At 38.0% G+C, this 14,310-nt stretch overlaps 1 protein-coding gene across 2 annotated transcripts in view; it reads right to left on the bottom strand.

Annotated features, from left to right (window-relative positions):
- Positions 1 to 14,310, bottom strand: part of cckbrb (cholecystokinin B receptor b) — an 88,746-nt gene that overhangs the window by 59,730 nt on the left and 14,706 nt on the right. The window contains exon 5 of one of the 2 annotated variants that reach the window (XR_013304685.1): positions 11,275 to 13,681. Coding sequence is in view for 1 of the 2 variants with exons in the window: in XM_077617757.1 (XP_077473883.1) it covers positions 13,149 to 13,681 (533 nt within the window). In the remaining variant the exon portion in view is untranslated. Of the gene's footprint in view, positions 1 to 10,960; positions 13,682 to 14,310 lie in introns of those variants that run through there. The other variant, XM_077617757.1, reaches the window with a different exon arrangement.

Raw genomic sequence — 14,310 nt, 5'->3', positions numbered from 1 at the left:
CCTGTTAAAATGGATTTGATTTCCCATACTGTCAATGACAGTGATTGAGTTGATAATGAGATTTTTGATCAATCCAATCTTTTTCTGTATCATCTTTCCTATTAAATACACACCAGCAGTTTATTGTGCAAAATTTACAGTATAGTATACCACAACAGTCAATATGTGTATTTTTCAGATTGAATCTGTCTTTAGAATTGCTTGAGACTCCGATTTCATTACAGATAAATGTCTTTCCCATAGTGCCTTTCCTGTTTTGTTTTATTCCTCAAACATGTTTTATTTAGTGTTAAAAAACGGTAACCTCGCATATTTTTTCGCTGTGTTTATTCACTCTATATACTAAATCTACAGTCAGAGTTGTTTTGGCGTATCTTTCTTCTACTGAGATTTCAAAGCAAGAAGTCTGGCAGAGAATTATGTTTGCTCTGCATATCATCCGTGACGTGCCTCCCCACTGGCAATGAATGTTGAATCAGTTTTAGCCTGAGTTGGTTTGTGAAACACAAACCATGAGTGGATGTGAAGGAAAGACAGTGGAATGCCAGTTGTGTATGCATCCAAAGTCTGACAGCTGGCGGCTCCGAGGAGTATTCTAATGCTTCTTTAAGGAATTCTCGGTGGCTTCCTTCTATGTGTATGAACGAATAATAATAATCACACCACCTTGGATTCATAAACCCTTGCCGCCAATTGTGACCTTTCATAATTCTTTTTCATTTAATTAATATTGGTTCAGCGGCCTGGCGGATGAGTAGTTCGGGCGTCTGCCTCACATTTCTGGGGTCCTGGGTTTGAATCCAGATCACTCCACCTCTCTGGAGTTTGCATTTTCTCCCTGGGCCTGTGTGGGTTTACTCTGGATACTGTGGTTTCCTCCCACATTTCAAAAACCTGCATGTTAGGCTGATTGGACACTATAAATATATACCATATTTTTTCGCATATTAGCCGCCTCCACGTATAAGCCGTACCCTGAAAATTCCCTATATATATATGTATATATATATATATATATATATATATATATATATATATATATATATATATATTTATATATTATATATATATATATGTATATGTATATATATACATATACTTTTTAGAAATTGAAATAATTTTTTTTTTTAAATTTCATTTTAGCAAGGGAAAATTAAGTTGGCGCACATGATTACCTTTTGAGGGCCATGCAAAACAATTTTGACACCTGTGATGGATGCGGATGATTGCAGGAGCAGAAGATGTATAATTGGTTAAAAGACTCATTTCTCAGATGGAGTTCAATTGAGTGTTAAGAATTATGTGGGACTGATTGTTAATTAATTCCGTCGGAAGCAATTGGTACGCATGTCTTGCAATTGGAAAAGGCACTGTTGATTTGGTCTGTGCATTCCTTCAGAAGTTGTACAAAACATTTTAACTCTTTCAATGGTGTTCATGATGATACACACCCAACCATTTGGCTTTTTTCCATCCCTCTAGTATAAATTTTAATGGGTTTGACAATAGTAGACATCCAATCCATTTCCACCAAAAGGGTTGATTGCTGCCGCCCCACAAGTTCCAATGAATTGGACTTCTATTGCCATCAATGGTACCCACTGAGTTAAATTTGCGTATTTACACAATTTGTTAACCACTCTCTGCTGTGCATCGACTTGCTAATGAGTGTCACTTTAATTATTTAATTTAAAAAAGTCTGTGTTTGGAACGTAACGTGTGATTAAAGTGCGTTCATTTTTTACTTTCTGAAATCTTTGTTATTAACACTAATGTATGCATTAAAGTCTGACCACTAGTAATCACACCAAGTATTACACTGTGCTTTTGGCTGTCAATATTTGGCACCACTGGTCTTCCTTTTATAACAATTTGACATGCACGTGTAATTAACTTTCCTTCTCATAAATATGAGAATGCTATCACAAAAAGGGCGTTGGAATACAAGAGTGTTGTTGTATGATGGAACCGTTTCATTAGTAGGTCGTGACTCGGAATATGCCCAAAGTGGCAACATCACCATGACACTAAGCAAAAAGAATGAATAAGAGATGCCTGTAATAATCACGTTTCATTCGTAAAAGTCCAAAGAATATGATTGCCTTGGCCCATGATTGGTGGATTCCATTGTCTCATTCCCCATTTTGACGTGGTCATATTTCTAATGCAGTTTTTTTCTGCATTCCATCCATTTATAGGCTCTGCATGTTTTTTTCTCATTTTGAAATTAACTTCCTATTTTCCATTGACAAAAACACGTTCAAAGTTTAATGACTAAGTTAGAATTCAGCTGTGTTCTGGCAGGGGGGATGTGACTCATTTTTCCTGTCTGACCCTCATTAGTCAGCGCTAGGTTGTGAGTGCCTCTCTGGTGACATGGGTAATTAACTCTGAAGACCTAGAATTTTCATTTTTTTTGTGAAAAATGGGCCTTTGAATGTCTATATCCAGGCATTAACGCATTCACTTCCGTTGGCAGCGATGACTGATATTGTTTGCATTGAAATACTGTATCATATTTCAGTGCAATTGACAGCAAAAGGAATCCATTCCATTTGGTCTGACAGGGCTTGCAGTGATTATTATTATTAGAAATTCTCCCCTTAGACACTTTCACTGCTAGACCTCGCAGTTCAAATAAATTCGAGGTTATTGTCAGACATTTTTAATAAGATTACATTTTTGTTAAAATAACATTTGGAGAAATATAAGTTATAATAATCGGACATAGGCTTTGTCATCATCATTGACTCGACAAAAAGCTTAATTGTCATCATACCCAGATAACTGCGTATGATGAAATTGGTAGTGCTTCTCCACAAGGTGCGCTTTCCCGGCAAAAGGCCCAAATAAGTGATAATTTCAGACTCGTTGGCATTCTGCCGTGATGGATACATCGCATCACCCCCCGAGCGCAACTAAATCCTAGCGACTGCAGAAAAAGTTTGCCTCGCAGATGCCAACAAAGAAAAAAAAACGGATCCCTTACCTCTCACTGTCTCCTCACTTATCTTCAGTCAGCCAGTAGGAGGCAGATCACCGCCCAACGTCCTTTATGTTACCTCACCCCGAATTTATTACACAGAAGGGATTGTGTGTCGTGCTACCGCAAGTTCAGAGTCCTCATGGCTGTTGGAAAAAAACTATCCTTAAGCCTATTTGTCCGTACTTTGTGAGACCTGTAGCGTCTGCCAGAGGGCAGCAGCTGGAACAGGTTGTGACCAGGGTGGTATGGGTCCCCGACAATAGATAGAAAACAGATAGACAGACAGATACAAAGACAGTCATTCATTGATTTTTCATAGCGCTTATTCTCACACAGGTTGTGGGTCATGCTCCAGTCTATCCCAGTCAACGATGGGCACCAGGCAGGGGACACCTATGATTGGTGGCCAGTCAATCACGGGGCACAAGGAGATGGACAACTATTCATGCTAACACTTAGAGCTAAGAGCAATTTAGAGTGCTCCAACAGCCTAAAATGCATGTTTTTGGGATGTGGGAGGAAAGTGGTACCCACATGCAAGCCTGGGGAGAACATGCAAACTCCACACAGGAACGTCCAAACATGGGATAGAACTATGAGGCTGATGCACTAAACACAAAGACATTTCATGTTATTCTTTTTATTAGCAGCTCTTGTTAAACTCCTCTCACCATAGAAACAAGAATCCATAATATAGCGTTTAAAAACAATTGTATTTTCCTCTACAATGAATTGAGATCCCACAATGTGTTTCCCCTGTGATTAAAATCTGCAATCATTGTAGGGAGACTAACAAAAGCTATTTCTCCTTCACATTTTTCTCTTTTTCTTTCATTCTTAAGCACAGTTGCTAAGTTACTTGAATCGAGTAAATGCAAAAGTTGTTTGGTTTAGCACAGAGGACCGGAACTCGAAATGTTGAAAGAGCTATGTTGGATGAAAAAAAAACAAATATGTCTCGAGCTGCAAAAAAATTAAAAGCCTTTTAACATTTTAGCAACACATGCTGTATGCATCTATATTAGCCGACAATGAAAATGACTAAGTTGACTACAAATACCATCATGAGCATTAATGATTACGTAAATGTTTATTTTTCTTGCAGTGCATTCTGTAGAGAATGACGCATTATCTGACTGCTCTATTGTAAAACTTCATTACAATGTTAATGAATTATGTTTCATTGAAATTAAATAAATGGAATAAAGAAATAAGATTTTTTATATCATTTTCAATTTGATGATTTGACAAAACTACAATAAAATATTGTCTCTCTTTGTTTTATTTGTCAAGTTTTTGGGGTATGCAGTGTGGCGGTTAAGTGGTTAACGTGTCGGCCTCACAGTTCTGTGGTCCTGGGTTCGAACCCAGGTCTGTCCTACTGTGTGGAGTTTACATGTTCTCCCCGGGCTTGCGTGGATTTTCTCCAGGTACTCTGGTTTCCTCCCAAATTCCAGAAACATGCATGGTAGGTTGGTTGAACACACTAATTGTCCCCTAGGTATGAGTGTAAGTGTGAATGGTTGTCCTTCTCCTTGTGCCCTGCTATTGGCTGGCCACCCATTTAGGATGTACCCTGCCTGGTGCCCGTAGTTAGCTGGGATATGCTGCCGCACCCCCCGTGATCGAGGGGGAGCTAATATTTCTTTTTTTGTAATGATTTCTCATCTCATTTTCTGAACCGCTTTATCCTCATTAGGGTTGCAGGGGGTGCTGGAGCCTATCCCAGCTGACTCCAGGCCAGAGGTGGGGGACACCCTGAATCGGTTTAATTATTTTCATATTTTATTTAATTAATTTAATTAAAAAATCTCATACAAAAATTTATTCAGCTCATACAAAAATGTATTCATCCTCCGTACCACTCACAAGGGTCACGAGGGGGGCTGTAGCATAGCCCAGCCAACCACAGGCAGCTGGTGGGGGACACCCTAAATTGGTTGCCAGCTAATCACAGGGCAGAATAAAACGGACAACCACTCACGCTCACACTCACCCCCGAGCGGGAATCAAACCCAGACTGCGTGTATTAAGTGAAGCAGAAGAACCTCAGCACCATGATTGGTCATCAGTTATTTTTCTAAATACTTTTTTCATTTATTTTTCCATATGTTTAATTTTTCTTATCTATTTATTTTTCAATGTTTGTTCTTTTCCTCTAAGAAATATATAAAATATATTCTAAATGCAATCAAAAGGGAAAACAGCTAATATTCTAACAATTTTCCGTTAACCGTATTATATTATACCATTCCTTCAGCCTTCACTAGAAACTTTTTAAACATTTTCTTTTATACAACTCTGAGGGCTTTAAATGTTTCATACACAAGAGAAAAGAGGAGCAGCGTGCAGTCTGACATGCATTGTCCTCCTTTCAATGTGGACGTGAGTATAATGCCAATCACTCTGAATGATAGCTTGAGAAGAAGCAATCTTCCTGAATGAAGTTTGGATGACGTTTGCCAGTGTAGACAATGTTGGGAGAGCCTGAAAACATTTCAGTATTGAAGTTGCACCTTTTCAATCTGTCAAGTGGCTTTTTATCAACAAAGAAACATCCCTGACAGCAGCAGCGTTTGAAACAATTGCTTCATTTACTTTGTGCCAACAGTATTAGTCGCTTATTCCTCAGAAATCCCACTATGATTCACTTTTAATATTGCAAGAAAAAGGAGTTCGAATCCCTGTCGCGGCCTTTGTACTGGTACTGAGTGCCAGTGGCGGGCCGTCAAGGCTTCTCTGCTGGCCTAAGAAATATTTGAATCATATATTATATTTTGTCCATCAATACTTATTAAATAATTCCAAATTGTCTGTTAGCTTCCTTTCATTGCTTTTCCCCCTGGTGGCACTGCTTCCAGATGTGTTTTCATATTGAAGCATTTAACCAATCACATTTCAACCATTATTTGTTGCCAGGGTCAGAAATCTGCCTCAAGGCCTTCACAATCAGTTCTGCAGGCTCTGCCGCATTAAACAAGCATCGATAAGACTGTTGCTTTAACCAATCAGATTTCGAGTTGGCAACACGACAATGCCTTGTCGCAGGCGTAAGGATACGTCATTGCCTTCTCGCAGGCGGAGGGATACGTCATCGCTTTCACCAACTATGATTGGCTAGTGATTAGCCAGAGCTACCAAACTATATCTGGAGCGAGCTGCACAAGCAAATATATTGTTGTGTTGATTTAAAACCATTTTCAAGACGGACTATGCCAGAAATACGACAGGACAGGCTCGAATTTCAGCATTAGCTTTGATGGCGATAGAAAAGAAGGAAGGAAGAAAGGAGGATGGATATTGTGTACAGTTAAAAAGGATTTTTGGTTAGTAAAATATGGCTATATTCCTAAATAATATTTCAATTGTGGTCCCAGTTCTGATATCTGAAAAGCTTCAGTGTTTGTATTTAATCAATAAATTCTGCTAGGAAGTGGATTTTACCCCATTTTAGTGCAATTTTTGCCGTTTCGCGTATGGACGTATATGGACGTTCATCGCTGTCTTTTTCCCGAGGAAATGATACCCCGGGCCCAGTTCTGATGTCTAAAAAGCTCCAGTATTTGTATTTATCCAATAAATGCTGTTTTCGGCTGGATTTTACCCCATTTTCAGGCAATGTTTGCCGGTACACCATTGACGTTCATCGCTGTCTTTTCCCGGGAAAATCACCCCCCTGGCCCGGTTGTAATGTCTGAAAAGCTCCATTATTTGTATTTAATCATTAAATGCTGCTAGGAAGTGGATTTTACCCCATTTTTGTGCATTGATTTATTGATTATTTTTATGTGTCGCAGCTGTAGCTGCAGTAGAGGTTTTATAGCCATAAAATTGTTTTTGAGGGTTGGATTGATTCGTTGAAGGCGCTACGAGAAAATGCACGGACCGCCACTGCCGAGTACACCATTTAATTGTCATGCATCACAGCCTGAGCGACTAAGCCTAGGTTCAGACCGCACAGTTAAGCTATTTTTTGTCATATCTGTTCTTGTTGCGGGTTCAAACTGTATTTTTCCATAAAGTCTGTTCAAGTTTTACATACTCGCACTAGCTCAGAAAACTGATCCGCAGAAGTATGGAAACAAATTACTACACATTCCAGTCATACGTTATTCTAATTCGTATTTTAAAATAACACAAAAAAGTTGTGAACCCTCCCGTTTACTCAGACTTAAAATATAACAAACATGTTTCAATTAAAAATAAAGAATGTATTTTCTTTTTTTTTTGTTTTTATGTTCAACATCTTTCAATCAGTAACGTCTTTGAATTACTGTGTAGCTTCTTTTTTTCTCCAAGAATCAAATGAGACAACATTTACTATTAAGAGGCTCAAAAAAGACTATTTTGACAATTTTTCGGTCAACAACTTCTGGAAATGATTAAAAAACTATTAACATTTTAATTGATTTAATTTGATAATCAATTAGTTCTCACTTAATTCTTGCAACCCTAGTTTCACCTCATTAGTCTTTGATATAGAAGAGCTGAGTTTCTATTGACAATACCTAATTAAAAAGTCATTATAGAGCAAATTGATGTCAATAAATTACTTACTATGATCAAACTGTCACCATCTAAAAAATATTATTATCTTTCAGTGCCATTGACAAATTTAGTCATGCATTCATGTTGTCTTTTGCAACCTTACTCTATCAATTTAAAGTTAAGTTTGTCCGGAATAAATGTCCAATCTATTTGAACTGGAAGGGTTAACAGCGGTTGAAAGAAAAGTAAATCAATGCTAACTCTCCCTGGAATGAGTTGTTGTGAATGCCAAAATGTATTGACACAGTCAATGGCGCTCAATTCAATATTGGGAGCAAGTTTAATGAAATCAAATTCAAGAAAAGGACAAAATAAAGTATATTTTGATATCGCTTTATTTTAAATATCACACTAACAAGCCGCAACAGAAGAAAAATCAGTTCATAAAACTGAATACTTTCTGTGCCACCATTATAAACAACTCACAAGTATACATATCATAAGGCCTTACAGTTGCACAGTTGTCACAATAAAGCACACTTTTTACAACATTGCTTGTTTCCAGAAAAGACAAGAGTCACATAAATCTGGGCTGTGACATCAAATCAAAGCCTGAAGCAAGTTTGGCTCCAAACAACACTGACCCATATAAATACCGATAGCGAACAATCAAGCATGGAAACATGGCACACTTTTGGAAGGAATGCTGAAATGCCGGACACAATGTCACAAAGCAAAGAAATGTAATGTTTTTTTATGAGAATTTAAATCCAAAGCTGCACCGGATGTGGCAGGGAAAAAAACACTGATGAGCAGAAATGAACATTGTTCATGCATTAAAAGCTCTTGTGTTCCCATGGATTGAAATGATCTGTGAACTTGTTTTGCTAATCCTAAACCCATCACAAAGACAGTGTACATTTGACACTTTTTTTCCATAACCACGTTCCATTAAAGCAGGGGTGTCAGACTCGGGTTGGTTCACTGGCCGCTTTAACGTCAACTTGATTTCACGTGGGCCGGACCATTTTAGATATAATATTTAGATTTTTTTTAAATAAATGGATTAAAAGAACTGGATTAAAAGCTTTGAATATTCAGTTTTTTATAGATCTAAAACAATGTTTATTTTAGCTTTTTTTAAAATATATTTTTAGATTTTATAAAATGATTTTTGAACTAAAAACACAGAAAAAAAATGATTAAAAAATTACAATTATTGATTTAAAAGTGGGTAAATCAGGAAATTTAATATACATCTATACTCTTCATTTTAATTTGATCCTAAAACAGAAACTCATGATTTACTTTCCCGGGCCACACAAAATAATGCGGCGGGCCAGATTTGGCCCCCGGGCCGCCACTTTGACAGATGTGCATTAAAGTATTATCCGACAGCACGGAAGTGATATTCTGTAATTAAAGGCTTTGTCAATATGAATGCTAGCCTGAAATATCCACTTCCCTACAACTTGAAGTAGAAAATGCAATTGGCAAATTCTTTGCTTTTACGTGGGTCATTTCCTGTATATTTTTAGCTACTTCCTATTCATTTTTGGGTCAATATCTCATGAACTCATTGACTGCTACTGAAGGTGGTCGACGTCAAATTCATTTTGACTGCGCCATTGTACATGAATTTGGTATCAGTTTGGTAAAAAAATTGGCGGAATTAAACTATTTTTTGCCTTCATTTTGTCAAATTAAAAATTAAAAAATAAGCAACTTGGCAATTACATGTCATCTGAAAGCAAACATTCTATTTTTGGGATATTTTTTCTTTTACAGCAACAAAAAGAAACCAATGCATCATTAATATTTCCACCATTTAAGCTATCCTACAATTGCTACACGATGAGGAAATATAATCCTAAAAGTGCATGTATTTTTTTATTCTCTTGCACATTTTTCGGCTTGACTAAAATGATATTATTCAAACCACAGGCACTTTAATGTTTTTTAAAATTGCTATAAAACGATAAGCCAAAAGAATCCCACATTCAATTTGTATTTATCTATTTAGTAAACATGTTTTTCTCTTACCCAAGCCATAACTATTCTTTAGGGGATTCATTTTAATTTTTTTGCCCTTCTTTGTTTTCAATATTTCCCCCAAGAGGGGCTAATCCATTGACAACAGCATTCAATAGCAGCCAATGACTTCACCAAAAAAAACTCCTTACGTTTATTAAGGGTGTTAATCGCTTATTTTACGATAATACATATCAATTCTATGGAAACTGATATGTTTGCCAATATTTAAAGTCTGCCATGATTGGATTTTAAATTGATTCAACACACTATTATGTACACATTTAACACATTCAAAGCCATGACCAACAAATATACAAAGGATTTTTTATGTTTTTGAGCACTTTGTTGCTGAAACATTTGAGACAGTTAAATAACATACTTTATAACAAGACTACATATTAAAAAAAATATCACATGGATTGTTGTTTTGCGTTTCCCTCAATTTGTTTCAACCCTATTGATATATTGATCAAGATCGACTGTATTTTTACACCCCTAAATGGCCATCATTTCATTTTTACTGTATAAGGTATATATAGAAACTGGGTTAGTCCAGTTAGCAAATATTTAATGTTGATTTTCCATTATAAATGTATAATAATAATCATTACTATTGAAGGGGGAGTGCACTCTGTATTTTATGCAAGGATGATTGTTTTCTGAACTTTATCACATGGAAACTCAATGTCATGAAAGTCCTTAAACAATTCAAAAATGTTTGAAAAAAAATGGGCAATTTTCTGCTAGCGACTCCAAGCCTAAAAAGATTGGACGCCTAGCGTAAAAAATTGACAGCCATTAGCTTATGAATCACTCAGAACAACACCATTGCCATCCCCCAACGTGCTTTATAACCCTGGCTGCCCTACAGACTATTTCATATTTAAAATATTTATATATAAACTAGGCCACTCGATGGTAGAGTGGTTCTTCCGCCTGACTTTGGTGGGGGCAGTCAGGGTTCAATTCCCACTCGGTGGCAGTTTGAGTGGTTTTCTGTCTATCTGTGTGCCCTACGACTGACTGGCGACCAGTCTAGGGCGTAGTCTGCCTTTCGTTTGAAGACAGTTGGGTTAGGCTCCAGAAACCCCCGCAACCCTTCCGAGAATGGGCGGTATGGGGCATTCGGACGTTTCGTCGAAAGATGTTTGGTCCCCAGATGTTTAGTCCCCGGACGTTTGGTCGACTGGACGTTTGGTAGAACGGACGGGGCGTCGACCGGACGTTTGGTAGAATGGACTCTCTCTCTCTCTCATGATTATAATTTTGAGAGCAAGAGATTACCTGGTTGCTTCTCTGTCTCTCTCTCTCTCTCATAATTTGACAGCGAGCGTACCCGGCGACCAAACGTCCGGTCAACGGCCCGTCCGTTCTGCCAAACGTCCGGTCGACCAAATGTCCGGGGACCAAACGTCCGGGGACCAAAAGTCCGGGGACCAAACGTCCGGGGACCAAAAGTCCGGGGACCAAACCTCCGGGGACCAAACATCTTTCGACGAAACGTCCGTGGACCAAACATCTTTCGACGAAACGTCCGGTCACGGCGGTATGGAAGATGAATGAATGATATATAAACTAATAACATTAACAAAATATGAATAATGTAATTAATTGTGTTTTTTAACTGCATTTTAACCATCTCGGGTGATAGGGTTGAAAGTGCAATGGCGAAATCGTCGATATTGGAACAAATCTGCCTTACCTCTTTGCTTTTGCACTGATTTTATTATACTTTTGCTTGTTTTACAGGGCTAAGATTTTTTGACTCTTTGTTTAAACATTGTTCATGAATGGCTTGTGGCTATGCCAAATGAACATAGTTTTATTTGTTTCCAAAAACATCGTGGGCCATCAGTAGGCTTTTCTACCACTAAAATTTGCACATTTTCTAGGAGAAAACCTAATTTTGACATATCACGTAAACATAACGCAATCTAAGATTGTAGTCGTATATTTATCAATCCAACAGTATTGCATCTTCCAGTGGACCATAGTGGGCCGTCATTGGGTTTTTCTACCCCTAGGCTTAGCAAATTTCCTGGGAGAAAACCTGATGTTGACATATCACGTCAACATCACGCAATCTAAGATTTTAGACGTATGCTTTTCTTTCAATCCAATAGTATTGCATCTCCCAGTTGATCTTAGGAAAGAATTGCCTTCCAACGTTTGTTTGCTTTTTGTCTTCTGCAATAATCTTGAGTTATTATTATAATGGTCGAGGTCTCGCAATAATGAAAAAGCTGTTGCGGGTACACAAAGTCTCTAAAAGTACCTGAACTTTATAAAGGTAATCACAGTGCCGCTTTTAAATATTAAAGTCTTCCTTCAACTTGTTCTAGGACAAAAATAACTTATTTGACATTAACAATATGATATTTCGAAGCAGTGTTTAATCATCTGTGTTTGTTAGTCACGTAGTTCCATTGCTAAAGCTACAGTTTGGGTGTCAATCGCATTTTCTTTTAAATTTTACTTTTAAATTATTGAATGCTATGGGGAGCAAGAATTAAAACTAAAAATTTAAGGTACCACTTTACACATTCAAATGCATTTCTAATCTAAAATGACTTTTCTATTTATTTCTTTTTCATTTTACTACGATTACCCTGGGGTGTTTAAATATTAAAGAATTACCATGATGTTACCAATTATAGGAAAAATATTCACAACTAGGCACTTTTTACACAAGGCAACACTATAGATAACAATCATATATTTATAAATAGTCATCATATTTATAAAAAGTCATCTTAAATGGCGGCATCTACTGGCGACACCACATATAATTATTAGTAAATGTAATTAGCTATTTTAGAATATTTCACTGTTATCAATATAATTTTATATATTTAGAATATTTTAATTTAATAGAATTTGTTTGGACCTACTGCCCCTGTGATTGGCTGGCCACCAATTTAGGGTGTCCGGCTGGTGCTCATAGTTGGCACGGATAGGCTCCAGCACCCCCGCGACCTTTGTGTGAATTCGTCTAATGCGGTATTCATATTTTTCAAAAGTTACTTCACTCATTAACCCAATATATACATATCATATTTGATGCATGAATTTTCTAGCAATGTGATATTTTTCCCCGATTAAAGCTGATGTATCATCTAAAAATGACACAACTTATATTGGAAATTTCAAGTTTAAAGGGTTTTAATTTTCCCCAATTAAAGCTGATGTATCATCTAAAAATGACACAATTTATATGGGAAATTTCAAGTTTAAATTGTTTTAATTTGTCAACTATTTAGTGATTTGGGCTCAAAAGGGTTAAGGGATTATTGTCTCCATGATCAAAAGTTGAAAAAATTCAATATTTGCACACTTTTATACTTTCAGCATCCATCTTTACACCAACTGGTGTGTGTCCCTTTAAGATTCCTTTTGAGATTGAGGTATATATTTACATTGAAAATGGGCTTTTCTCGCAATCACACTTTTACCTCATTGTCTGCCATTGACAGCAATCCAATCCATTTGGACATTCGATTGGTGCCATCATCTCCCAGTCCAGCTGGATTGGACATGTATCACCGTGAGTGTCAGACATTGAGTTAAGCTCCACATCTATTGCTACATATCGCTAACCGTTTGGCTCCATCACTACGTTGCCCTAGCAACTCCATCACCCTCAGCAGGTTCCCATGGTGCTGACCGTTGTATAAGTGAATTTAGACATTGAAGGTCCAACGGCCGTCACGTCGTCCTCGTGGTCCCTCAAGCCGCGGCGGCGACGGCAAGGAGCGGCACAGCAGGAAAACGTGGCCAACAGGGCCTTCCGGAAACGGGTGTTCATGAAGCAGTAGATGATGGGGTTGACGCAAGCCGAGGTGTAAGATAGCAAATGGATGGCAGCGATGGGTTTGCCCGTCAAGGCTTTACCGGCCGAATCCTTGTCGAAAGCCCGCCACGTGTTGACGCAATATAGGGGCATCCAGCAAAGGAAGAAGAGGACCACGATCACCACCAACATGCGAATGACTCGCTTTTTGGCCTCAAGCTTGGCCTCTGACGTGTTGCTACGCAGACGCTCCGACTTGGGTGTCCGCACTGAGGCGGACATGGCCGACATTTCTAAGGAGTAGGGACGCTGGACAGTTACGTAGCAGCCATCGCCGTCGTCGCTGCCACATGACACTGTCGAAGTCAAGCCGTTCTTGGTGTCTTTTGGTAAAGGGAAGAATGAGAAATGTTTATTCATTAAATGAAGCAAAATTTATATATATACAGTGGTACCTCGACCTACGAGTGCCCCGACATACGAGGAATTTGAGAACCGAGTAAATTTTTTAGCAAATATTTGTCTTGAGATAGGAGACAAATTTTGATATACGAGCAGACAGCGGACGCGAGATGCTACTCATAAGAACATCATGGGCACTGTCTCTCTCCCCGCAACTCCCTCGTGTAATGTCTCTGCGAGCACTGGGCGGAGCGTTGCATTTTTTCAGTGTTTTTTTTCTTCCCGTTAGTCATTGTGAGGCGATCACTAATAGGAGAGTTATATATACTACTTCTCGTTGGCAAGTGGTTGTGCGTTATCCTATTGTGAGGACATTTGTGTGCATCATTTTCGGAATATTTTGAAGGAAATACAAAAGCAAACATCTAGGTTGCATCTGAAAGTCAGGGTGGAGGCGGGGCAAATAGAGCCAATGGGAGAAGAAAGGTATGAAATTTTAAAACAACATTAGAATTAAGTTTAGTGTAAGGTTAGATTAAACTTATTTTTGAGTATGTCTGCATCGTAATTCAAGTTCATTTAAAAAAAATTCTGTTATGTTACGAGCATG

This window comes from Stigmatopora argus, chromosome 13 (genome assembly GCF_051989625.1).
Source record: "Stigmatopora argus isolate UIUO_Sarg chromosome 13, RoL_Sarg_1.0, whole genome shotgun sequence".
Lineage (NCBI taxonomy): Eukaryota > Metazoa > Chordata > Actinopteri > Syngnathiformes > Syngnathidae > Stigmatopora > Stigmatopora argus.
Note: the sequence above shows the minus strand (reverse complement) of the source record. Positions and strands in the feature narration are given on the sequence as shown.